Source organism: Populus alba, chromosome 17 (genome assembly GCF_005239225.2).
Source record: "Populus alba chromosome 17, ASM523922v2, whole genome shotgun sequence".
In the NCBI taxonomy this organism is placed as follows: Eukaryota; Viridiplantae; Streptophyta; class Magnoliopsida; order Malpighiales; family Salicaceae; genus Populus; species Populus alba.
In genome coordinates, this window is record NC_133300.1 from 11,295,656 (window position 1) to 11,323,641 (window position 27,986).

Sequence of the window (27,986 nt, forward strand, 5' to 3'; positions counted from 1 at the left end):
ACTCAGGGCAGAGATCTTGACACTACTTGTAAGCCTCATATTGACCTAACAAGATCAGTCACTAAGCATATGAGAGACCTTTTGAAACTAGGTAATGACCAACCCGTTGATGCACTCAACAATTAGGATTCTCCTACTAGATTGTCACCCCGTGAAGGGCAAGTTTGCATTTCATACGCATTTTTTTTAATCAACATTTTCGCATAAATTGCATGATTTACATTTAGTAGGTTGAAATATAGGTTCCCCATTGAAACCCATTTATTACACTCGTTCGAGAAAAAGACAAATGAAAAACAAAGAAAGAGCTCAGTTGGAAGCCCAACATCAAAAAAAGGTGGACAATCTTAAAAAAAAAGTCGCAAGGCTTACTAGTCTACTCGAGTAGACCTTGAGAGATAAATTTGAAAAAACAACACTTATAGCTCAGCCTGAAGATATGCATATAACTCATTTTAATCCACAGAATCTAGGGGCAAATAAAGTGTCATCTGCATTTCAACAAGCCATGCATTTTTAACCAGCATACCCTATAAGAATGTCGTTTACTATTGATTCTACAGATAAAGAATCTCAAAAGGGCAAGACGGTGAAAGAAGAGGGTTTGGAAAAATAGACTACCCTAGAAGATAGGATAAGGACAGTTAAGGGAAACCATTTATGTGACCTGGTGAAAGCTGTCAATATATGTTTGGTACCTAATGTAGTCATTCCTAAGAAGTTTAGGGTGCTAGAATTTATTAAATATACGGGAAACCCAATGCCTATAAACTCATCTCAAGGCATACTGCAACAAAATGACTGATGATGCGAACCTTGTGATTACATGGTCACGCAACCCATACGCAAAGACATCAATTCCCAGAAAGCCAAGTAAATCAGGTTTGATAGGAGTGTGACACAAAGATAACTTGTACCTAGGCACCAACACTATTGGAAACGGAGACACCCACCCAACGAATATTGATTCGTGAATGAGAAGTATAAGGATGACACCATGAAGACAGTTGTTCTTCGATAAGTCGTTTTTCAGTTCTTTAGAGAACCATGGAAGGGAGATTATCTCACCAACACGCACACACGCACACAAAGTGCAGCAAACAAGAAGTTTTATTAATCTGAATTGTCTAGCCTTACATCTCTGGTCATGCCCTTATTTATAGTGACTCCAAAGTAAAGTAAACCCTAATAAACCCCTTATGTGGACTTAAATGATGCTCATTTACAATTAAACCCAAAGTAATATAAATAAACCCTAAAATGAGAAATTGTTGATTCATTTCTTTTAAGACAGCTTAAGTGGCACTGTCCTTACTTGGTATATGCGATTGGATAATACCAAGGTTAAAAAATGGAAGGATTTAGTTAATGCCTTCATGAGGCAATATAAGTTCAATATAGACGTGGACCCTGATTAGTTAAGCTTGCAAACTATGGAGAAGAACAACAAGGAGTCCATAAGAGAATACGCTCGAAGATGGAGTGAGGTAACCGTACAAGTTAACCCTCCCATGTTGGAAAAGAAGATGATCAGTTTATTTTCCAACACCTGTAAAGCTCTGTACTTTGAACACTTGGTTAGAAGCTTTGCATAACATTTTACTGACATGGTTGTTATAGTTGAGAGGATTGAACAAGCCATTGGGTTAGGTAAAATTGTTTATTCGACTGAAAAGAACGGTTTCACCGAAAAAGGAAAGGACACTGAAGGGGATGGCCAAGGCTCTTACCGTTCCTATAACTAATTTCTTTACGCTGACTCTCAGAAATCAACTATCTTGAAGAGAAAGTTATGGTGATATTAGGTCGAGAATGATCTACATATGACTTCAATTGATTGTTGAAAAGATGCCCTTGTTGAGGAGAATGAATGATTGAAAGATTCCAGAAATTCCAATCAATGATTATTAAATGTTTAGCCCTTTTATGTGTTATCATGCCAGTATTCATAGTGGCATAAGATCTTTGTTGTTGAACTTCTTTTCCTAAGCTTCAATGAAATAATGAGTTTATCATTCAATCGTGTTCATGACCAAGCATTATTCATCTGATTAAGAGAGTTTTCTTACTCACGAATACACTTTTGAAGCCTCGCATGATCTCATAGACGCAATTCATTTTTTTACCAAAATTAGTTTTCCTATTGGAGTTTTGAAAATTTGATCTGGGGTTTTGATTTCAAAAATAATTTGATGTTTATTCAAAAATGACATTTTTAACATTCTACTTGTAGAATGACAAGTGAATCAAGGAACTCCATCATTGAGGTGTCTAATTATAAACCAAAAGAAAAGAAAAAAAAAAAGAAATGAATAAACACCCTTACCCCCAATGACTCTTGAATCATGTGTTTTTAAATGTATGAATAATGGTATGTAGTGAACTCGTTGCTCATGACTCATGAAATGCATCTTTGCAAAGTCCAAACCATCACACTAGATGAGGTCAAAGTTTATTAATCTTAACTGCTTGCACCTGAAATGAGGAAAGACCATCTTTGTTATTCCTTCCACATTCTAAAATAAGTACATCCTTACGATCTTTTTTTGAGTCTGAATATTTTTTCTTTCATGAAAAAATCCTGATTAAGATCACACCTTTTTTTTTTTTTGGTAAGCTGACTTATGTATTAAAAGAAAATGATACAAAGAATATAATGGGCATACCCAAGATTTACAATGTGGACAGAAACGAAAACCAACAAATGGCTACAGGCTAGCCACATAACCAAACAAAAACTTAGACCAACTAGATATGCTAGGGGTACAAAAACAACCAGCTAAACATCAAATTAAGAGTCTATGTTATTGACCCTCCAAAGTCTTTGGATCAACATTCCTCATCAAAAACAAAAATGATACCAAAACCAAATTCAAAGCTTTAGACACATCTGCAAAGATCCTTGTGTTCCGTTCTTGCCAGATACAATACACTGTAGCTGCGAAACCCAGTTTACGAGAAAAGTTGACGAAACTTTTGCCATGCCAAGAGACAGTGGCCAATCGAATCCATTCATCCAAGCTTTTTATCATTCTTGGAATGTCGCATCTGTCACAAACATTCCACCATAATGCCTTCGTAAAGGAGCATTCAAAGAACAAGTGATTGCGATCTTCATTATTGCGGAGACAGAGTGAGCACCTATTGGGACCATGAATACCAAACCGATGAAGTCTATCTTGCGTTGAGAGTTTTCGTTGGATAGCCACCCAAAGAAGAAATGCATGTCTTGGGACAGCATTCTTGAACCACACAATGTCATGCCAATCAACCATTTGATGATGAATTCTTAGTTGTTCCCAAGCTACTTTGACCGAGAAACTCTGATTTGGCGAATCCAACCAAACAATCTCATCCTTTTGCCCCTTAGGAGTAGAAGTGGAAGGAATAGCTTCTATAATGGGGTGCCAGCCAATAGCATGAGTGATAGGAATTCTCCATTCTAAGTTATTAATCAACACGTTCACTCTCGCGTTGTGTTCCATACCTGAATCATAGATGAAACGTTCACCGTAAGTATCAGCGAGCGGGCTGTGAGGATGCCAATTGTCAAACCATAGAGAGGTTGTCATTCCATCTCCGATGATGTGCTTCATCTTCGGCCATGCTAAGGATCTGAGCTTTAGAATCTTTCCCCAAGCCCAAGAGCAGCTTCCTGGCGCCTTGATTGTCCAGAAATTCCTACCTCGCAAGAGATTGGATCTGATCCAAGTAGACCAGATTGAGCCATTTGAGTCATTGCACAAGTTCCAAATATGTTTCAACAAGGCAATCAATTCTTGTTCCATTCTGCTATCCTTTTTATGCCTAGCCCCCCCTTTTTTTTTTGGAAGACATACCTGATCCCAAGCCACTTTAGCCCTAGTAGTGCTCATATCTGAACCTGACCAAAGAAAGGATCTCATAATTTGCTCAACATTTTTCACTACTTCCCAAGGTAATAGGAATAGAGATGCCCAATAGACCTGGATGGAGAATAAGACTGAGTTAATTAGTTGTACTCGCCCTGCGAAAGAGAGTGTTCTGCAGGTCCAATGTCGAACTTTGGCGGTAATTCGATCCACGAGGCCCTTACAATTAACAGCCTTTAGTCTGGACAAGATAAGAGGCACTCCCAAATATTTCATAGGAAGCTTCCCCACTCTAAACCCAAGAATACTGATAACCTGTTCCCTCTCAGCACCTAACGGACCGCTCAAGAAGATGTCACTTTTATTTGGATTTGGATATAGACCTGATAGAACTTGAAACTCTGTGAGTACATTTTTGATCATACAAATTGAATGTACATCCCCTTTGCTGAATATCATCAAGTCGTCGGCAAAGCAAAGATGAGAAATTATGTCCTTCTTGCATCTCCAGTGGAACTTGAAGTTTTGGTTGGCACTCATATTGCTTGCAGATTTCCATGCATAGGACAAACAAATATGGAGATAATGGATCACCTTGTCTCAGCCCTCTCCCCCCTTGGAAGTAACCCGCAAGTTCACCGTTGATGTTGATTGAGAATTGACATGATGTAACACAAACCATGATCCAATCAATGACTGTTCTAGGGAATCCCATTTTTATTAACGTAGCATCAATGAAATCCCACTGAACCGAGTCATAAGCCTTCATCAGGTCTACTTTCATAGCACAACGAGCAGGACCCGTAGTTGTATGATAGCCTTTCATTAGTTCCTGAGACAAAAGAATATTGTCGCTGATTCTCCGTCCAGAGATAAAAGCTGTTTGATACGGACCTACTAAGGATGGTAAAACAACTTTCATTCTCCCAACTAGAATCTTCGCGATGCATTTGTATACTGTATTGCAGCAAGATATAGGACGAAAATCTGTCAACCTCGTAGGATTAGCAACTTTAGGGATAAGGGAAATGGATGTAGCATTCATTTCTTTAAGCATTCTACGAGTCTGGAAGAAGGAGCTAACAGCGTTGATTACATCTTCCCCCACTATGTGCCACATTCTTTTGAAGAAACCTGCGTTGAAGCCATCCGGACCAGGAGCTTTGTTGTTTTTCAAACTAAACATAGCATGCTTAATCTCCTTTCTTGTTACATCTTGTGCTAGTACATTCTGTTGAGTTGACGACAGTTTGTAATTAATTGCCGATTGCATCACTTCCTCGTTCAGGACCCTAGGCATCTGTTTCACTCCCAATACACGCTGGAAGTATGCAATTACTTCTGATTTGACTGCCTCGTGTCCTTCAGCGACTTCTCCATCCTCCCTTGTAACCGAGAGAAGCTTATTTCTATTCTGTCTACCATTTACTGATTTGTGAATGTAGCTAGTATTCTGATCCCCCAAGCTAAGCCATTGTATCCTTGCCTTTTGTTTGAAAAAACTCTCTTCCGCCCTGACAGTAGAAGCATAGTTACGAACAGCGTCTCTTTCTCGCATACGCAATGTTGGATTCTCAGGCGCTGTATGCAGAGCTTGTTGAGCCTTATCCACGTGATCTTTTGCATCTTTGACTCTATCGGAAATATTGGAGAAGTGAGTCTTATTGAAATGTTTAAGTTCCTGCTTTAGCCTCTTTAGTTGCTAACACAGTTGATACATTGGACAAACCTCCCGAATGCTGATCCATACTTCTTCACCAAGGGCATGAACTCGTCATGATCCATCCACATATCGAAGAATCTGAATGGTTTCTTTATGTTCTGAACATTGCCAGTGACTTTTACCACCATGGGAGAATGATCTGACATACCAGCAGGCAAGAATCTCGCTTCCGACAATGGGAAGCGCATATTCCACTTCTCATTCACAAGCACTCTATCTAGTTTCCGCATAATCATATTCTCAGGACATTGGTTCGTCCAAGTATAATGCATACCTCAATACCGAAGATCATCCACTTTCGCTTCACGTATACATGTTTCCAATATGTCCATATGACCAGCCCACATAGAAGACCCTCCTAACCTCTCTGACTGGTTGCGGATAGCATTAAAGTCGCCCATAAGAATCCATGGGGTTGACTCCCATCCATCACTATGACTCACAATATCAGACCATAAAGCCTCACGTACGGATGCATTATTGTCTTCGTAAATGATTGAAGTATTAAAACAGATATTGGTAGCTAATATCATGACAGAAACATGGATAGCCTGGTCTGACATTCCCAGAACATCCACCTTCACCAAATCAGCATTCCAACAAACCTAAATACGACCAAGACAAGAGAAATCATAATTATACAAGAATGACCAATTACGCAGAAGAAGTTGCGAAACATTATCTTTATTCCTGTCTCTAACCCGAGTTTCAACCAAACCAAAAAAAACCATCCTCTCTTGATGGATGAGCTGACGCAGTTCTGAATGCTTTATGGGATCATTCAAACCTCTAACATTCCAACATCCAATAATCATAGGGAAATAGAGAGGAGTACCAAACAGCAACACACTGATTACCTTGACTTGCCCCCCCTCGAGGAGCTAGATTTCTTACTCTTCTTTGAAAAGCCTGGAGAACCCGTTTTCTTTTTCTCTAGAGAGTCTCTAGCCTTGCTAGCTAACTGATTAATAAAAGTTTCCCCGTCAGAAGAAATCGGACTTTGCGGACTTGTTGGGATCAGTGATGTCGACTCCTTATCATCATCTTCCTTACCTGTACCACCTCCCATAGCTCCAATATCAACATTCACCTCATGACTAACAGGGTTCATGGTTGCATAAGCAATTGTATTACAGATGGTTGAACTTTGATCTAAAGAAGTACATGCATCCCCTTCCTCCAGCACCATGTCTGCTCGTAAGCTCTTCAAAATAAGAGGAGAGGTAGGATTTTCATCTTCATAACAACCAGCATTGGGCACATCTGATGTCGCAGTTTCATTCGTATTACAATCAGCAATATGTAAAGCAGATGCTAAACAACCATTCTCATTACAATTAAGCTCTTTAGATGCCAAACAATCATTCTCACCAATCGTAACACCCTTATTTCGTTTACCAACTACCTGCCATTAAAGCTGATTCTGCTTATTATCTGCATGTTTAGAGTTCACAGCTCCTATTTTCCTTTTGCCCTCTGCCCCCATTGTACGATCATCAACTTTACTGGTAGCACATATCGCTGTGGTATGTCCAAAGACATTGCAATTATTCCACCTTGAAGGAATCCATTCATAATCCGCTGAAATTGTTATGAATAACCCATTTGGACAGCGAAGGTCATATTCCTTCACCAGCGTTTTCGAAGCTTCTATCTCAACGCAAACTCTTGCGTAGCTAAGCCTTTTATGCAACAATGTAGTAAGGTCAGCATGAAGGGGAACCCCAATAGCACTCGCTACACAACTTAACCCCTTAATAGTCCAATACTCGAGAGGAACATTATAGAGCTTAACCCATACCGGAACTTTATCCAGATCATCTTTCAAAAATTGCATGTTCAGATGCCAACGTTTAAGCACCAAAGGTCTGTTGGCCATGTGCCATGGGGCTCTCTCCAGAACATTAGTGGCGCGATCGACAGAATCAAAAGTGAAGAGAAAGAATCCATTATCAGAAGATAAAACTTCGGATAGACCGTGGGAGCCCCATATTCTTTTGGCAATAGAATTAACAACAGGATAGGGTAATTTCTGACTCACGAAATGACCAACTAGAGTGGATTTCCAAAGTTCACAGCCATCCTCAAACACATCAAGTGGAGGAGCTACTGTCACACGACCATCAGTTATTGCGGGGGGAGCAAAATGCAAGTTACGGACTGGATTCATATCAAGGGACATCCTACCCTTATTGTCATCAACATCAGAGCCCTTCAAAGCATTTAAAAAATTCAATTTGGGGCTAAGGTGTAGTTGTTCTTGTTGCTTAGACCCAACCTTCAACTCACCAACTTTAGAACCCAACACAGGATTCATGTCATGACTATTTAGCATGTCTTGGAGCTCTAATTGTAAAGTATGTCCAGATTTAACTCCATTGTGTTGTTCAATGTCAGAGCTAACCATTGGAACAAATTCGACAGCAGAACACAAAGATAATTTAGCAGCATACAAATACTAGATAGAACGTTCTAAGGACAAAAACTCAGTCCAAGAAGCACTAATAAGCGACCAGCACTATGATTGGAAACAAACGGATCAGTTCAAAAAATCCCAACAGTTCAAAGGTAGATACACATGTTATGTATAACATATTCAAAAATCAGCACAGTTTAACGGTTGAATCTCCACAGATCTTAATTATACCGAAACTGACCTGAGAATGACGACCTTCTGTTAAACATGTAGAAAACGTTGTTGGAGGCTTAATTTCTAATCTCCACCGTTCAGAATGTGTATCATAACCAGATGCATCACATATCCAAAAATAAGCTTGATCCAACGGTGGAAGAAGGAGAAATATGCCGGCGGCTCTGACTGTTCCGAGAAGGATTTCTCCAGAAATATTCAAATGGCTAGCTTCCGCAGGAGGAATCCAATATGGACGATCCCTCTGGACAGAATGTAGGCAATATAGATGTTCACAACATACCAAAAAATAGTCTGGATTAACGGTATAACAAGGCAAAATGGGCCGGCGACTCTGACAGCACTAGGGGGTTTTCCAGAAAATTTCAATTGTCCAGATTTCTTAAACGGCGAAAGCTTTAGAAGATCCCTCCGGTCAAAATGTAGACAATAGTTCAGTGCACAACATAACCAAATCTTGTCTTGATCCAACGATGGTCGCCGAAGATATGGTTGTCGGAGCACCGCCCTTTAGAAAAGAATCTACTTTGATTACTAGTTTTATTCTATTGTTACTCCCAATTTAGTGTTGCTTTTGATGTTTTTGAAAATTATAAAAATATCATAAATATTTTTTTTTAAATTGTATGTTATCTTTTTTAAAAATATATATTTTTTTTATAATTATTAAGCATTATAAGAAAAGATATACATCTCTTAAAAAACAAGGAAGGAAAAAAAAGAGATATTATGACCTATTGAGTTATTTCTTTTTATATAACATAATTGTTGACCATAAAAATAGCCTAAACTACCTATTATTTTTATAAATACATATTTATCAAACTAATATATCTTTATTTGTAGTACTAGTGTTTATTGATATATAAACAATATAATTGAATTTAAACTTTAATAGAGAATTTAAATATCTAAGAGTGTTAAATTTTATAAGACAAAATTCTTGTGTATTTATTATTTTTTAAAAATATGTTTTTTTAATTGGATAGTTTTATTTACACCATTTTTTTCCAATCTATTATTTATTAGAGAGTAAAAATAACCTTATTTAATTGAATGTGTCTATTCCATTTTTGTTAAAATCTTAAAACAATAAACTTTGAAATGGATTTTTTTTAATTGAAAAAGAAAGCTTATAACAAAAAGAATAAATTATGACTATATACTTATGACTTTCCATTCCAAAAAAAAAAAAAAGTCTTCTAATTTTTTTTTACAAACTAACATTAAATTAGTACATATCACAGATTTTATGAATAAATTACTAAATGATTCTAAAATTTTATAGATACCAATGATTGTATACTATAAATTATATATTGTTACTAATAGTATATTGTTTTTTTTCCCTGATGTAATGAGTTCACAATTAAAAATATATATTAATTCTAAAAAATATGGTAATTATAGATCTCAATCTCTATTTGACAAGTTTATCTTCTAAGATATACTACTTAAAAGAATATATTGAAAAGTATAAAACCAATATAAGATAAAAATAATTTTTTTAAAATATAGTTTTTTTTTGTATTGTAATAACCTTATTTAATTGAATGTGTTTATTCCATTTCATTAAAAAATCTTAAAAACAATAAACTTTGAACTGAATTTTTTTTATTGAAAAAGAAAGCTTATAAAAAATGAATAAATTATAACTAAATACTTATGACTTTCCATTCCAAAAATAAAAGTCTTCTAATTTTTTTTTACACAAACTTAATTTTAAATTAGTAGATATTACAAATTTTATGAAGAAGTTACTCAATGATTCTAAATTTTTATAGATACTAATGATAGATTTAAATTATATATCGTTACTAATAATATATTGTTTTTTTATAATTTAATGAGTTTCATAATTAAAAATATGTATTAATTTTAAAAAATATGAAAATTATAGATATGAATACAAGTTTATCTTCTAAGATATATTACTTAAAAAAATATAATATTGAAAAGTATAAAACCAATCAAAGATAAAAATAGAGTTTTTAAAATAAATTTTTTATTAGTCTTTTTTCATCTTATTATTTGGATGAAAGTAAAATAAAAAAAAATAATTATTTTATGAGTTAAAGACTATAGAATTATTAAGACATATATTCTAAGATCATATTAATGATTTACCAAAAAGGATGGAATTTAGGTAACACCACCCTTGTAATTTCATGAATCATTGACTGTTTAATTATTAGGTTTTCGTACTTTTGTTACGTTATTTCTTTTCTTTGATCCATCAATAGTAATTTGTTAAATATGCTTGAAGTTAAGAACCATAATAACTTCAAAGTACTATAGCAAGAACCCTATTTATAGATATTTATACGTGGAAAGCTGCCTTTAAGTTAACAACTCAGAATACAATTTTGACAAAAATCATTAAAGAAAAAAAAAGGCAGTATAATAAAAGAGAGAATAAATGTCGAATTATTATATATTGTACATTGATATCTCAAGCTGCTATGCAATACCGTAATCTTTGCAGCTTCTCTTGGATCTCCACAAATGCATGAAAAAGCAGTAAGTAAGAAGCTCTCAAATTCTGTGCAATTCTCTCATTCTCAGATCAACAATGTCCCTCTGCTAGGGTTCTTCGCCCATAAAAATACCTCCCTTTTCTCTGCAATGGAAAATGAATAACTTCCGCTCATACACCTCATCACACTTCCGCCGTTTACCCAAATCCTTGTCTATCCGAAGCAAAGTTCCCTGGTGGGACCAAATTCATGACCCTGGAAGTGAAATTGTTAGCAAATGGAACCACATTTTCCTTGTCGCGTGCATGATTGCAATGTTTCTTGACCCTCTTTATTTTTACCTTCCCATTATCGGTGGCGATGCCTGCATGAAGATTGACATTGCCCTAGGCGTCTGGGTTACCTTCGCTCGCACCTTCACGGACTTGTTCTTTTTCTTGCACATTTTCATGAAGTTTAGGACAGCTTTTGTTGCACCAAGCTCTCGCGTTTTTGGTAGAGGAGAGCTTGTTATGGACCCTAGAGCCATTGCCATACGCTACCTGAAATCGAACTTTGTTGTTGATCTTGCTGCTGCCCTTCCTCTCCCTCAGGTTAGCCATACATACATTGTATTCATAATCTATACCAAGGATTTTTCATGAGTTCCTATATTGCATTGACAATGAATAATGTAATAGTTTGTTCCTGGTTATGTTTCGGATTAGATTGTTGAAAGGGTAACATGATTTTCAATCATTTAAAATATTAGAAGACTGATTTTTTTCTCAAGGAAAAAAAAAAAACCTTGTTGATCCAATAACAACATTCTTGGTTTTAGGGTTGAGAAATATAAATGGGATTCAGAGTGAATTTCGAAATGAAATTGTGATTATTTAGCAAGCCAATGAAATGGTTATTATATTTTAAAAGACCACTGCTGGTTTTTTTTCTTGGTTCTTTACTTTTGAAAATTCCAGTATTTGCAAAATATTCTACTGTGAATTTTGATGCAATCATGCCAACAACCTGCTCGTTTCTGTATCCGCTAAAATTTGTATTTGGTATGGAATGACAAGAACCTCATATCAATTTACTTTGAATATTGAATTGCTGGACACATTCTGTCATTTCACAGGCTATGTGCCAGTTGAAATATGTATGATTGTGAATTACAGTTTTTAACTCAAAAGATTCTAATGAAAATTATGGTCATAAGGAAAACTATGCCTAATTTACAATTTCATTTCCACTGCGTTTGTGACTAATGCTAAACTTTAAAGCTACAGTCTTCTCCCACTATGGGACCATTCATTAATTTTTCTGCCTTCAACTTAAAGTTCTAGACGCAATCATCTATTTATTATGCGTATTGGCAAATGATTTATAGATTGACGCAATCAACTTAATTTTTCTAGGATTCATCATTGAATGTTCTATTGCCTAGCATGATATAGGGCTTGCTGTTTCTTACCTTGATTTGCTTGATTTTGACAGATTGTGATTTGGTTCATAATTACATCACTGCTGAAAAATCCCACAGCTGCTCACGCTAACCACACTGTTTCTCTAATAGTTCTCATCCAATACATTCCTCGATTTTTTGTTATGATACCTCTGAATCGACGGATTGTTAAGACTACTGGTGTTATAGCCAAGACTGCTTGGTCCGGGGCAGCTTATAATCTCCTTCTCTATGTACTTGCTAGCCATGTAAGCACCAATTAGTTACCACTCCACTTTGTTTCAAAAATTAATTTATGAAATGTTTTCCTACTAATTAAGCTAAGACAGTGGGACATCAGTGATATTTTGTAGAGTAAATGAAATCCTGTATAAGGCCTTGCTCATTTTATTGCTGTTATCATCATGGTCAGTGCAGGTTTTAGGAGCTATATGGTATCTGGCATCAATTCAGAGGCAGCATCACTGCTGGAACATACAATGTAAAAATGAGAGGAACCGCACACCAGCTTGCATCTCTCTATTTCTTGACTGTAGTGCTAAGGATAACCCTGCGCGACAAGCTTGGCTTACAACCACTAATCTGCTCACAAATTGTGATGCCCAAAATGATGAAAATTTTCAGTTTGGGATGTTTGCCGAAGCCTTCACAAATCATGTTGCTGAAGCATCTTTCATAGATAAATATTTCTATTGTCTTTGGTGGGGCTTAAGAAACTTAAGGTACTGTTAGTTTCTATCTCCCTTTTCATTTCCTGTTTAATCTGATGCAGCTATCTGTTTCCTATTCTTAATTTGTGAATTTGTTTATGATTCTGGAGGCCACTAATGCTGAGTAACAAGACCAGGGAGCATTAATATTCCTTTTAGTTTTAGTTTTTGACATAAGCTTTTCCTTGTTGCAAAGCTTTTTTTCTCACTAAATTTCTTGTTAACTGTTCTGTAGTAATAGATAGTTTTGTTTCTTGAAGTTAATTGGGAACAGATTTTAATTCAGATTTTCTATGGCAGTTGATAAATGTAAATAGTTAACAAGTATGCCAAGAATAATACTCTCGGTTTCTAGAGATTAAGAATTGTGGTGATGATATTTCATTTGGTTCAATGAAAAACATGACAGTGATTTCACTGCTCTCCTTAAACTTTGATTTCTCTCCCTCTATTCCAAGCTAGCTGACCTGCAATTGATATTTTACCAAGTATATATTATTGAAATACTGTTTTTGATGTTTTTGCTAATAAAGTTTTCGATCATTTTGTGCTGAGCAGTTTCGTATGGACAAAATTTGATTGACAAGTACTATGAAGGTGAAACATTATTCAGCATTGGCATCTGTATTATGGGTCTAGTTCTGTTTGCTCATCTCATAGGCAATATGCAGGTATCTATAATGCACTAACGATCCTTTATCTTCTAATCTCTGCTTAAAATAAAATTTTAGAAGACTATTTTATTACTTGCTATGTAGCCGGTGTTTTGTTCGTGCACAATCTATTACTTGTACATCTATAAAACATCTTTTACTTGCCAGAAAAAGTAGAGGAAATCTTGTGGCATGAGTGAGAGTGTGATTTAAATAATTTGATTACTCTAATTTTAATCCACTGTTATTCCCCTGAAGACATATATGCAATCCGCATCTGCTAGATTGGAAGAATGGAGGATTAGGCGAAGAGATACAGAGGAATGGATGAGGCACCGTCAATTACCTCCAGAGTTGCAAGAACGTGTTCGCCGTTTTGTTCAATACAAATGGTTAGCTACGAGAGGTGTAGACGAAGAAAGCATCTTGAAGTCCTTACCTATGGATATCCGACGTCAGATTCAACGGCATCTTTGTCTGGCCCTTGTTCGACGCGTGAGTTTTCGATATCTGATGCCTCCAACTAATGTGTAATTAGTAGGATTGCGGTTTGAAATTTCTTAATTATACTCCGTGTTCTTGATCAGGTCCCATTTTTTGCACAAATGGATGATCAACTGTTAGATGCAATATGTGAACGTCTTGTCTCATCTTTGAACACTAAAGACACTTTCATAGTCCGGGAGGGTGATCCAGTAAATGAAATGCTTTTCATCATTAGAGGACAGCTAGAAAGTTCCACAACAAATGGGGGAAGGTCAGGTTTTTTCAACTCGATTACACTCAGGGCTGGTGACTTTTGTGGGGAGGAATTGTTGACATGGGCTCTGATGCCAACCTCTCGTCTAAATTTACCTGTATCCACTCGAACTGTCAAGGCTCTCTCTGAAGTTGAGGCCTTTGCACTTAGAGCGGTTGACCTAAAGTTTGTTGCAAAGCAATTTAAACGGTTGCATAGCAAGAAATTGCAGCATGCTTTCAGGTATTACTCTCATCAGTGGAGGACGTGGGGAGCTTGCTATATACAATCTGCATGGAGGCGTTATACAAGGAGGAAACTACAAATGGAATTGGCTAGGCAAGAAAGCTTATTTTATTCTCAAGTTATGGAAGGTGAGGTTGAATATTATTACAGTGATGAAGGAGGAGATGAAAGACCATTAGTGGATCATTCAAACAATGGTTCGCATCTTGGAGCAACCATGCTTGCTTCAAAATTTGCTGCAAATACAAGGAGAGGAGGTGGCCATCAAAAGCTTCCTCGGCCGGATGATTCCACCTTAGAAATGCCCAAGTTTTTTAAACCAGAGGAACCTGATTTCTATGCAGAGCATGAAGATAGTTGAATTTTTATCGTTATTATTATATATTCTATCAAATAATTACATAGTCAACATGAGTTTATATATATATATATATATATATTGTCTCTGTTCATTAACAAATAGATAGATTCAGACTCTTATAGCATGAGTTTTTTTTTTTTAATTATAAACAATAGGCTTGCTCGAGCATGAAATTTGAATTCAAATAGATATTCATTCATGGCTTTTTATTCGGTAGTAAACTGGGTTGAAAGCCTAAGAACACAGAGTGTGGGAGGAGCACTTCGAAGTCAATTCCGTTGCTTTTTTTTTTTTTTTAATTGAAATATTTTAGTTTTGGAGTGTTTAGCGTGCGTGTTATTTAAAGGTTGTATTAAGTGTGTATAATATAAAATATTAATTCAATATGTATAATTTTAATTCAAATTTAAATATACATTAATTTAAAATTATATAATTTAAATTTCTAAAACAAGTAAAAAAAGTAGGAGTTAAATCGATATGATCTGATTGACTCGATATATTTAAAGATAACTTAAACAACCAGTAAAAATATAATTCAACTCAAAATAATTCAAAATAATATTTTAAAAAAAATTTATTGAAATCACATTATGTTTTTTAAAAAAATCTGATTGATTTGAGTTGATTTAAATTAATTTTTTAAATTTATATTTTATATCATAAAATTATGATAATTTTAAATAAAGTAATTTAAAATAAATTATGAGTTTAATTGCAATAAATTTTAATTTGAGAATCACAAACTGTTATTATATAATAGAGAATGACTATAGTTATGTAGTGTAGATTACCCAAATGAACCAAAAATAAGAACAAAATATTAACTGCCACCGTCGATACGATGTCGCTTGGCTGCCTTGCAAAATATAAACACAACCCAGAATCCTCAACAGCTTTCACTCCGTAGAAAATCCTCCCTGATTCCAGGTTAGGGTTTCTCTCAGATCTCTTTCTCTTAAACTGCAAAAAATCTGTTTTTCATTTAGCATCAGTAAGAATGGCAACTGAAACGAAACCAGCAACTGAGGATGTGAAGATTGACTTGTTCGAGGACGACGACGAATTTGAAGAATTTGAAATCAATGGAGGTAATTACCCTTTTCCTTCTTGGTTTTTGATAATCAAAGTACTTATACCAAAAAAACATGTTCTATTGTTGGATTTCTTCTTTATAGCCCCAAGTTGTCATGCTTCGATTTTTATTACGCGAAGAAAATTTGTATTGACCTTAAAGAAAGGTTCGAATTTTGGGTAAAGTAATTCATGTTTTTTTTTTTCCAGCTATAATAGGTGGAAATAATGAATGAGGCTATGGTCATGATCTTTCTGTGCTTGGTGTTTGTGTTTATGCAGATACTTTTATTTATTTGTTTGTTATGAATGATTATATGTTTGATTATGGCTTTTAATTCTTAATGATTCTAGTAATTAGCTGTTTGAGGAAACTGTGTTAGGAAGCTTGTTGTTACTTGATGTTGTGGAAGCAACTATGAGTGTTATAATTTGTGAGATTGATGAATTAATATCAATGTAGATACATATTGTCTAGTTTGGATGCTTATTGCATGTTGTCTGACCAACTTTTATCTGAAATCACATCCATGCGTTTTTGGTCATCACAATGAATTGAAATCATGAAATTCTTTTGCCTGTTTTTGTTGTCTGTATAATGTTAGTACTTGTAATGCCTTAGTATATTAAGATACATGTGGTCTTGAAATAGGACTGTTATTTGCCTTTTTTATGAGTTATTGTCTCTTTTCTAATGGTAACTTAACTGACAGAGTGGGAAGTGAAAGAGGAAGGGAAAGACACGACACAGCAGTGGGAAGATGATTGGGATGATGATGATGTCAATGACGACTTCTCACTGCAGCTAAGGAAGGAATTGGAGAGCAACACACAGAAGAACTGAGCTGTTTCTAGAACATGTCAATATATTATCTCAAATGTTGGTTTGTGTTTGATCTTGAGATTGTTTTCTATATCTTTAGTATGGAAACAGATGCATGAACTATCAAGATCAGAAGCTTAGTACAAAATTTTAAGCTCCAGGGCTTAAATTTTGTGTTTGACTGATGTGGAAGTTGGATCTTGTGTGTTAGGAATTTGTATTTGATGAATTGCTTATTTCAAAATAACATGTTCTGGTATTATTGTTTTTATGTTTAGGGATAGCATAGTAGTATCCCTTCCCCTAATGATTCGAATCCCTAGTGATGCGAACCTCGTGATCACGCAACCCACAATCAAGATTGAGATATGATCCCGGAAAGTTGAAATAGGTCTGATATGAGTGCGACACAATGGAAACCTGCCCCAAGGCACCAACACTATTGGAATGAGTAGAATGACGCCACGAAGCCAGTTAATCTTCGATAAGTCAGATTTAGTTCGTTCAAGAACTAAAGAATGCAAGAATCACTCTTACACGTTAAAACTGAAAAATTCAAAATAATAATCATCAAAGCTGCTGAAATTTTGGCCTACATGAGTTTAAATAGTTCTTGAAAAGTTAACCCTAATGGACCCTTTATGTGGACTTATATGAGGTCCACTCAAAACTAGCCCAAAACCCTAAAATGAAAAGCCCATAACTTAATCCAAACAAGCCTTGGATCCTAGCTTAAAACAAAGTATGAATTAAGCCCAAACAAGCCTTGGGCTGTAGCTAACAAAATAAAATAAAGCCCTTATCTAATGGCCCAAATAAGGTTGTATTGGACCCCTCTTGCACATGGATAAGATGTACTAGGATCTCCTCTTGATACTCCAATGGACCTTCCAATTCTGACTTGGTGGAAACCTTCAAAACCAATGCATTCAATGCGTCTTTCAATGTCTTTGTCTTGGACCGAGTCATTGGTCCATTTGGAACATGTAATGGGTCCTTGCTGGTGTTTCTGGGCTGGTCCGCATCATCCCCTCTCTCCTCGAAAGGATTCAACCTCGAATCAAAATCTGTGTCAAACAAAGTAAGATCAGCAACATTAAAGGTAGCACTAACACTATACTCACCTGGAAGGTTAATTTTGTATGCGTTGTCATTGATTCTCTCTAAAACCTGAAGAGGACCATCACCACGAGGCTGTAATTTTGATTTCCTTTGGTTAGGAAATCGTTCCTTACGCATGTGCACCCATACCCAATCACCGGGTTGGAAAACAACCAGCTTACGTCCCTTATTTGCTTTAGAAGCGTAAAGTCTGTTCTTTTTCTCTATTTGTAGTCGAACTCCCTCATGGAGTTCTCTCACCATCTTTGCCTTCTTTTCACCATCTAAACTTACCATTTCTTCAAAAGGTAAAGGAATTAAGTCCATAGGAGTTAGTGGATTAAAACTATAAACAATTTCAAAAGGAGAAAAATTAGTAGTTGAATGCACAGTTCTATTATAAGCAAACTCAACAAAAGGCAAACATTCTTCCCAACTTTTCAAATTCTTTTGAATTACAGCACGTAAAAGTTGGGATAATGTTCTATTCACTACCTCAGTTTGTCCATCTATTTGAGGATGGCATGTTGTCGAAAATAAGAGTTTAGTTCTCAACTTTTCCCATAAGGTCTTCCAAAAGTAACTTAGGAACTTAACATCACGATCTGACACTATACTCTTAGGAATGCCATGCAAACATACAATCTCTCTAAAGAACAAGTCTGCGATATGAGATGCATCATCTGTTTTATGGCATGCAATGAAATACGTCATTTTAGAAAACCTATCAACCACAACAAAGATAAAGTCTCTACCTTTCTTTGACCTAGGTAAACCTAAAACAAAGTCCATAGAGATATCCACCCAAGGTTCAGTAGGCACAGGTAGTGGTGTATATAGTCCATGCGGTTGTACTCTAGATTTTGCCTTTCTACAAGCAATGCACTGTTCACAAATTCGTTGCACATCTCTTTTCATCTTTGGCCAATAGAAATGCTCATGCAATACATCCAAGGTTTTCGCAACCCCAAAGTGACCCATTAAACCACCCCCATGTGCTTCACGAACAAGCAATTCACGCAAAGAACTAGCAGGAACACACAATCTATTCTCTTTGAACAAATAACCATCCATCAAATAAAACTTACCGAAAGTCGAATGTCCACATGCATTATAAATCTCAGCAAAGTCAAAGTCATTATCATACAATTCCTTCACATATTCAAAACCTAACAATCTAGTATTCATGGTGTGTAAAAGAACATACCTGCGCGAGAGTGCATCAGCTACAATGTTCTCTTTCCCTTGCTTATACTTGATTACGTAAGGGAAAGTTTCAATGAATTCAACCCATTTTGCATGCCTCCTATTCAACTTACCTTGTCCTTTCAAATGTTTCAAGGACTCATGATCCGAATGGATTACGAACTCTTTTGGCCACAAGTAATGCTGTCATGTCTCAAGTGCTCTTACCAATGCATAGAGTTCTTTATCGTAAGTTGGATAGTTCAAGGTCGCTCTACTTAACTTCTCACTGAAATACGCAATAGGTCTCCGATCCTGCATCAAAACAGCACCTATTCCTATTCCAGACGCATCACATTCTATTTCAAATGCTTTCATAAAGTCAGGTAAACCCAAAACAGGTGCAGAACATAATTTCTCTTTCAAAAGAACAAATGCCAATTCTTGTTCCTCCCCCATTTAAACCCAACTGATTTTTTAACAACTTCATTTAAAGGGGCAGCTATTGTATTGAAATCTTTCACAAAACGCCTGTAAAAACTAGCTAACCCATGAAAACTCCTTACCTCACTTACTGATTTAGGTGTAGGCCAATCCCGGATGGCCTTAACTTTTTCCTCATCCATCTCGATACCCTGTGCAGTTACAACATTGCCAAAAAAAACACAATTTTTTCCATGCAAAAGGCACACTTTGTAAAATTAGCATACAATTTCTCACTACGCAACACACTAAGTACATTACGCAAATGATCAAGATGCTCAGTTAAGTTCTTGCTATATATCAAAATGTCATCAAAATACACAACCACAAACTTACCTATAAATGCACGCAAAACATGATTCATTAAGCGCATAAATGTACTAGGTGCATTTGTAAGTCCAAACGACATTACTAACTATTCATACAAACCATGTTTAGTCTTAAATGCTGCTTTCCACTCATCACCTTCTTTCATCCTAATTTGATGGTACCCACTTTTCAAGTCAATTTTAGAGAAAATACAGGATCCATGTAACTCATCTAACATGTCATCAAGCCTAGGAATGGGTTGTCTATATTTTACCGTTATGTTGTTGATTGCCCAACAATCAACACACATCCTTCATGTTTCATCCTTCTTTGGCACAAGTAGCACGGGTACAGCACACGAGCTCATACTCTCATGAATGTAGCCCTTTTCCATCAACCCATCAACTTGCCTTTGAAGCTCCTTCGTCTCCTCGAAATTGCTTCTATAAGCTGGTCGGTTAGGAATTGAAGCTCCGGGTACGAAATCAATCTGATGCTCTATCCCCCTCAATGGTGGTAATCCGCTAGGAGTATCGTCGGGGAACACATCATCAAATCCCTGCAACAAAGAAATAGCAACACTAGGCACAATATGATCAAGATCATTAGTATTAAAGTAAGCCTCTTTGTACACAAGTAAGATCATTGGCTTGTTAGTGAAAAATTGATGCGGACCAGCCCAGAAACACCAGCAAGGACCCATTACATGTTCCAAATGGACCAATGACTCGGTCCAAGACAAAGACATTGAAAGACGCATTGAATGCATTGGTTTTGAAGGTTTCCACCAAGTCAGAATTGGTAGGACCATTGGAGTATCAAGAGGAGATCCTATTACATCTTATCCATCTGCAAGAGGGGTCCAATACAACCTTATTTGGGCCATGAGATAAGGGCTTTATTTTATTTTGTTAGCTACAGCCCAAGGCTTGTTTGGGCTTAATTCATACTTTGTTTTAAGCTAGGATCCAAGGCTTGTTTGGATTAAGTTATGGGCTTTTTCATTTTAGGGTTTTGGGCCAGTTTTGAGTGGACCTCATATAAGTCCACATAAAGGGTCCATTAGGGTTAACTTTTCAAGAACTATTTAAACTCATGTAGGCCAAAATTTCAGCAGCTTTGATGATTATTATTCTGAATTTTTCAGTTTTAATGTGTGAGAGTGATTCTTGCATTCTTCAGTTCTTGAACGAACTGAATCTGACTTATCGAAGATTAACTGGCTTCGTGGCGTCATTCTACTCATTCCAATAGTGTTGGTTCCTTGGGGCAGGTTTTCATTGTGTCGCACTCATATCAGACCTATTTCGGCTTTCCGGGATTAGATCTCAATCTTGATTGTGGGTTGCGTGACCACGTGACCACGAGGTTCGCATCAGTTGGTATCAGAGCTAGGCTCCGAAACAAGGTCATATCATTCTGTTATTTTCGTTTTTTTTTTTTAGTGTCCCTTAAGTTTTTCAGTGTTTGCATCCATATTATTGTTCTTCGTGTCTGTGTCATATAAGCAAAAAAAAAAAAAAAAGTTTATATTTCATCTTGTTACTGTCTCTAATCATATCAGTTTGTTAAAAAGAAAAAAAAATCAGAAAGAAATAGAGAAAAGAGTGATTAGTTGAAATTTAAAGGATCATTTAATTTTTGCCGCTGAAACACAAATCTTGGTGAACCATAAGCAAACCACCTCGGAATCAATTTAAACTTCCTATTCAGTCTATTGGGGGTGGGATCGCATGATATATCAAAGTTGGGCTTATTCTGATATTATTTGCTTGAGGTTTTAATTCGAGTTTCAATTCTGCCGCAAAACACTACTCTTAGTGAACCCTAGGTAAAACACCTTGGAATCTATTGAAACTTCATATTCTGAGTATTGGGTATGCTATTGCACCACATATTAAATTTGGATGTATTTTGATATCGGCTTCTGGAGGTTTTAATTGGAGGTTCAATTCTGCCTCAAACTGATCATACAAGGGGTTTGGGTACCTAGACATTATAGAACAACCTATAAATTGAGTTTTGGTGTTTTCATAGTATTACAATACTAAATATTGAATTTGAGGTCATTTCGAGATCGTTTGGTCTGGGTTTCAATTCTGTTACGTAAAATTGCGTAATAGGTTAGATTTGCCTCAAGTTTCAAAACATGATCTTTGCTGTTTAGTTTTGTCCAAATATTTTTGTTTATGCTATATTTGGATTATCTAGGAGTCAAGTAATTGTTTTCTTAACATTCGCTTCTGTTTTATTTCGTGTCTTCGTTTCGTCCACAATTCGTACGAATTTGCATTGCTACTCGCAAAATCATAATCCTAGTTTTGTTTTACTTTGTTTTCAGTATATTTATTGATTCTTGAGTCTGAAAATTATATTTAGAGTGCGTTGCGAAGGCTATTGACTTTGATTTGTTGATTTCAGTTCCTAAAGAACCAAAAGAAAGCAAGTTGTGAGGTAAAAGGCGTAGAGAGCTTAATAGAGTGAAAAGCCTTAATTTTTGTTTGTGTGATACACGAGAGGTGTGAGGATATATTTGTGCTACTGATCAAATTTTGCAGATTCAAAGAATGTCTGAAAATAACGAATCAGCGACACAAAACGTTGACGTAGCTTTCCAATTGCGATCCATAGGCCAGCAACTTGAGCTGTTGTCTAGGACGTACAAGGATCTGAAAGATGAGGTGAATTCGATAAAGCAACAGAATTGTGGGGCTGATCGACGGGGAAATACGGTCCGTATGGCGGCACGGAATATCAGATCTGATTTTGAAGAGTTTGTGGAAGAAAACGCAGATGGGGGTGAAGATGACTATGATTTTGCATCAGCTGGCCAAGGAATCAGGTCTGGATCGAACAGGGCTAGGAGGAATGTGAATTTCCGTGGCATGAACACTTATGAAGATATGGATGGGGACTTGGACACCATTAAACTGAAAATTCCTACCTTTCAAGGTAAAAACGATCCCGAGGCTTATTTGGAGTGGGAGAAAAAGGTAGATTGGATTTTTGATTGCCATAACTATTCTGAACAGAAAAATGTGAAATTGGTGATAATTGAGTTTACGGAGTATGCGTTGATTTGGTGGGATCAGATTGTGATAAGTAGGAGGAGGAATGGCAAGCGACCTGTTCAAACTTGGGGGGAGATGAAAGTCTTAATGAGGAGACGATTTGTGCCAAACCACTATTATAGAGACTTATATCTGAAGCTTCAAAGTCTGAATCAAGGTTATAAGACAGTAGATGAATATCACAAAGAGATGGAGATAGCAATGATTCGGGCTAATGTTGTTGAGGATAAAGAAGCCACCATGGCTAGATTTCTTAATGGGTTGAATCGGGACATTGCTAATGTGGTTGAGCTATAGCACTATGTGGAGCTAGAGGACATGGTTCACATGGCGACGAAGGTGGAGAGACAACTTAGGAGGGGGCATGCTCGGCCAGCGTTTAATTCGGGTTCGTCATCATCTTGGAAGCCGAATTTAAAGAGAGAGGGCACTGTCCGCCCAAGATCCTTTGGTCCTTCTAGAACTGAACCACCAAAGGCTAAAGTTGATGTCCCTACTGATGCCAAAGGTAAATCTGAAACTCAACCTAAACGTACTCGTGATGTTAAATGTTTCAGGTGTCAGGGACATGGACATTATGCTTCAGAGTGTCCAAACAAGAGAATCATGATGATTAGAGATAATGGTGATGTGGAATCTGAAAGTGACAGTTCTGATTGTGAAGGCATGCCACCATTGGAGGATAGTGATGGGGATGAGTTAGCATTACCGGTTGAGGAGTCCTTGGTTATAAGGCGAACACTTCAGGTTCAGGTCAAAGAAGATGATACTAATGAACAAAGGGAGAACATCTTCCATACGCGTTGTTACGTACAAAGAAAGGTGTGTGGTTTAATTATAGATAGTGGAAGCTGTGTTAATGTTTGCAGTGCCACCCTTGTTAGTAAACTGAATTTGTGTACTGCTAAGCATGCTAAACCATATAGATTGCAATGGCTGAATGATAGTGGTGAAGTGAAAGTGACTAAACAGGCTGTGGTTCCATTTTCGATTGGGAAATATGTTGATGAAGTTCTGTGCGACGTGGTACCAATGCAAGCAAGTCACATCTTGTTGGGGAGACCATGGCAATATGATAGGAAGGCAATTCATGATGGGGTTAAAAATAGGTATACCATTGTAAAAGATGGTAAAACCATCACTCTTGTACCTCTTACACCCAAACAGGTGTATGATGATCAAATAAAGCTAAAAGTGAGCATGAGGCGATGGGGAGAGAAAATCAAGGTGAGGAACAAGGGGAGAGAAGACCATCAGATTCGGCTAGAACCCAAACCACTACAACCCATTCGGCCACCCATCCAAACACAAGCAAATATTCGGCCAACACTCCAAACAAATCAAACCATTCGACCACAACTCAAAAACACCCAAATCTGGCCGAGAGTGGAGGTAAGACAAGAGGAGTGAAGAAAGTCAGCAAGTGTGATGAGAATTGTGTGGAAAAACTAAAGAAACAACCCAATTTTTACGCTAGAGAGGGTGAGGTCAGATCTGCATTTTTCACTAACAAGCCAATGATCTTACTTGTGTACAAAGAGGCTTACTTTAATACTAATGATCTTGATCATATTGTGCCTAGTGTTGCTATTTCTTTGTTGCAGGGATTTGATGATGTGTTCCCCGACGATACTCCTAGCGGATTACCACCATTGAGGGGGATAGAGCATCAGATTGATTTCATACCCAGAGCTTCAATTCCTAACCGACCAGCTTATAGAAGCAATCCCGAGGAGACGAAGGAGCTTCAAAGGAAAGTTGATGAGCTGATGGAAAAGGGCTACATTCGTGAGAGTATGAGCTCGTGTGCTGTACCCGTGCTACTTGTGCCAAAGAAGGATGGAACATGGAGGATGTGTGTTGATTGTCGGGCCATCAACAACATAACGGTAAAATATAGACATCCCATTCCTAGGCTTGATGACATAGATTAGGTACATGGATCCTGTATTTTCTCTAAAATTGACTTGAAAAGTGGGTACCATCAAATTAGGATGAAAGAAGGTGATGAGTGGAAAACAACATTTAAAACTAAACATGGTTTGTATGAATGGTTAGTAATGCCGTTTGGACTTACAAATGCACCTAGTACATTTATGCGCTTAATGAATCATGTTTTGCGTGCATTTATAGGTAAGTTTGTGGTTGTGTATTTTGATGACATTTTGATATATAGCAAGAACTTAACTGAGCATCTTGATCATTTGCGTAATGTACTTAGTGTGTTGCGTAGTGAGAAATTGTATGCTAATTTTACAAAGTGTGCCTTTTGCATGGAAAAAATTGTGTTTCCTGGCTATGTTGTAACTGCACAGGGCATCGAGATGGATGAGGAGAAAGTTAAGGCCATCCGGGATTGGCCTACACCCAAATCGGTAAGTGAGGTAAGGAGTTTTCATGGGTTAGCTAGTTTTTACCGGCGTTTTGTGAAAGATTTCAGTACAATAGCTGCCCCTTTAAATGAAGTTGTTAAAAAATCAGTTGGGTTTAAATGGGGGGAGGAACAAGAATTGGCATTTGTTCTTTTGAAAGAGAAATTATGTTCTGCACCTGTTTTGGGTTTACCTGATTTTACAAAAGCATTTGAAATAGAATGTGATGCGTCTGGAATAGGAATAGGTGCTGTTTTGATGCAGGATCGGAGACCTATTGCGTATTATAGTGAGAAGTTAAATGGAGCGACCTTGAACTATCCCACTTACGACAAAGAACTCTATGCTTTGGTAAGAGCACTTGAGACATGGCAGCATTACTTGTGGCCAAAAGAGTTCGTAATCCATTCGGATCATGAGTCCTTGAAACATCTGAAAGGACAAGGTAAGTTGAATAGGAGGCATGCAAAATGGGTTGAATTCATTGAAACTTTTCCTTACGTAATCAAGTATAAGCAAGGGAAAGAGAACATCGTAGCTGATGCACTCTCGCGCAGGTATGTTCTTTTACACACCATGAATACTAGATTGTTAGGTTTTGAATATGTGAAGGAATTGTATGATAATGATTCTGACTTTGCTGAGATTTATAATGCATGTGGACATTCTGCTTTCGGTAAGTTTTATTTGATGGATGGTTATTTGTTCAAAGAAAATAGATTGTGTGTTCCTGCTAGTTCTTTGCGTGAATTGCTTGTTCGTGAAGCACATGGGGTGGTTTAATGGGTCACTTTGGGGTTGCGAAAACCTTGGATGTATTGCATGAGCATTTCTATTGGCCAAAGATGAAAAGAGATGTGCAACGAATTTGTGAACATTGCATTGCTTTGTAGAAAGGCAAAATCTAGAGTACAACCGCATGGAGTAATATACACCACTACCTGTGCCTACTGAACCTTGGGTAGATATCTCTATGACTTTGTTTTAGGTTTAACCTAGGTCAAAGAAAGGTAGAGACTCTATCTTTGTTGTGGTAGATAGGTTTTCTAAAATGACGCATTTCATTGCATGCCATAAAACAGATGATGCATCTCATATCGCAGACTTGTTCTTTAGAGAGATTGTACGTTTGCAATGGCATTCCTAAGAGTATAGTGTCAGATCGTGATGTTAAGTTCCTTAGTTACTTTTGGAAGACCTTATGGGGAAAAGTTGGGAACTAAATCTTATTTTCGACAACATGCCCATCCTCAAACAGAGGGACAAACATAGGCAGTGAATAGAACATTATCCCAACTTTACGTGCTGTAATTCAAAAGAATTTGAAAAGTTGGGAAGAATGTTTGCCTTTTGTTGAGTTTGCTTATAATAGAACTGTGCATTCAACTACTACTTTTTTCTCCTTTTTGAAATTGTTTATGGTTTTAATCCACTAACTCCTATGGACTTAATTCCTTTACCTTTTGAAGAAAGGGTAAGTTTAGATGGTGAAAAGAAGGCAAAGATGGTGAGAGAACTCCATGAGGGAGTTCGACTACAAATAGAGAAAAAGAACAGACTTTACGCTTCTAAAGCAAATAAGGGACGTAAACTGGTTGTTTTCCAACCCGGTGATTGGGTATGGGTGCACATGCGTAAGGAATGATTTCCTAACCAAAGGAAATCAAAATTACAGCCTCGTGATGATGGTCCTTTCTGTCATAGGAGCAACAATAGAGCTGAAGTCTTTCACAAATCGCCTGTAGAAAGAAGCTAAACCATGGAAACTCCTCACATCAGTGATACTAGCAGGTTTTGGCCAGTCTCGAATTGCCTCAATTTTCTCCTCATCAACTCTACCTCCCCTGCCAGAGATAATATATCCAAGAAACACGACACTTTGTGAGTTTCCCATACAACTTAGAATCTTGCAAAGTCTCAAACACAACTCTAAGATGCTTCACATGATCGTCAAAGGTCTTGCTATACACTAGGATGTCGTCAAAATATACTACAACAAACAGCCCAATATACTTCCTCAAAACATGATTCTCCACCAAGGTAGTTGACGCAACATTAGTGCAATGATGTGCATCATGGGAATTATAATCCATCTCGTAAAGATGAATCTAATATATGCAAGAGGATTCAGATGGTCCAATGACAAGAGCGAGAGCGAAACAACTACAACGGGCCTTGACGAATCAAATTGCAATGATTGAAGCTGCGTCGGAGTTAAAAATTAGCAATCAGTTTGAAATTGGTTCAAGGGTGCTTATTTGCCTACAATTGGAACTTGGAGATGGGAAAAGCCCTTAATGGTTCTTTTCATGCTGGGCTACTTGTATTTGGATTGATAATGCAAGTGAAGGAATTGATGCTGTTTTACGGTCAGAACAGTAGATGATTTGAACCGAATTTGAAGTCATCAATGCATGTGAAAACACGATTTATGTAGGTAAAAAACTCAAGTTCAGAACGTGATCTTTTCTATATTGTCCAACCATGATTGCATTGGACTTTTGTGTCCATGACGCGCATCATCAGCCCGGGTTGATAATGATTTTGTCCTCAAATCAGAATCGTCATCATCATCCAAGTACGGAGATAAGTCTTTCACATTAAAAGTAGCTGATACGTTGTAATCACCAGGAAGATCTACCTTATACGCATTGTCATTCACCTTCTCTATAATATGAAATGGACCGTCAGCTCTTGGCATCAACTTGGACTTA

At 36.9% G+C, this 27,986-nt stretch overlaps 2 protein-coding genes across 2 annotated transcripts; both read left to right on the forward strand.

Moving 5' to 3' along the window:
- Positions 1-10,694: 10,694 nt before the first annotated feature.
- LOC118046111 (probable cyclic nucleotide-gated ion channel 16) lies at positions 10,695-14,917 on the forward strand. The gene is made up of 6 exons (XM_035054886.2): positions 10,695-11,294; positions 12,178-12,393; positions 12,563-12,872; positions 13,414-13,526; positions 13,767-14,003; positions 14,096-14,917. Exons 1-6 carry the CDS (start codon positions 10,857-10,859, stop codon positions 14,852-14,854), a joined length of 2,073 nt encoding a protein of 690 aa, XP_034910777.1. The 5' UTR covers positions 10,695-10,856; the 3' UTR covers positions 14,855-14,917.
- An 820-nt stretch (positions 14,918-15,737) lies between these two features.
- Positions 15,738-17,022, forward strand: LOC118046131 (protein DELETION OF SUV3 SUPPRESSOR 1(I)-like). The gene is made up of 2 exons (XM_035054931.2): positions 15,738-15,945; positions 16,642-17,022. Exons 1-2 carry the CDS (start codon positions 15,855-15,857, stop codon positions 16,770-16,772), a joined length of 222 nt encoding a protein of 73 aa, XP_034910822.1. The 5' UTR covers positions 15,738-15,854; the 3' UTR covers positions 16,773-17,022.
- Positions 17,023-27,986: the final 10,964 nt, after the last annotated feature.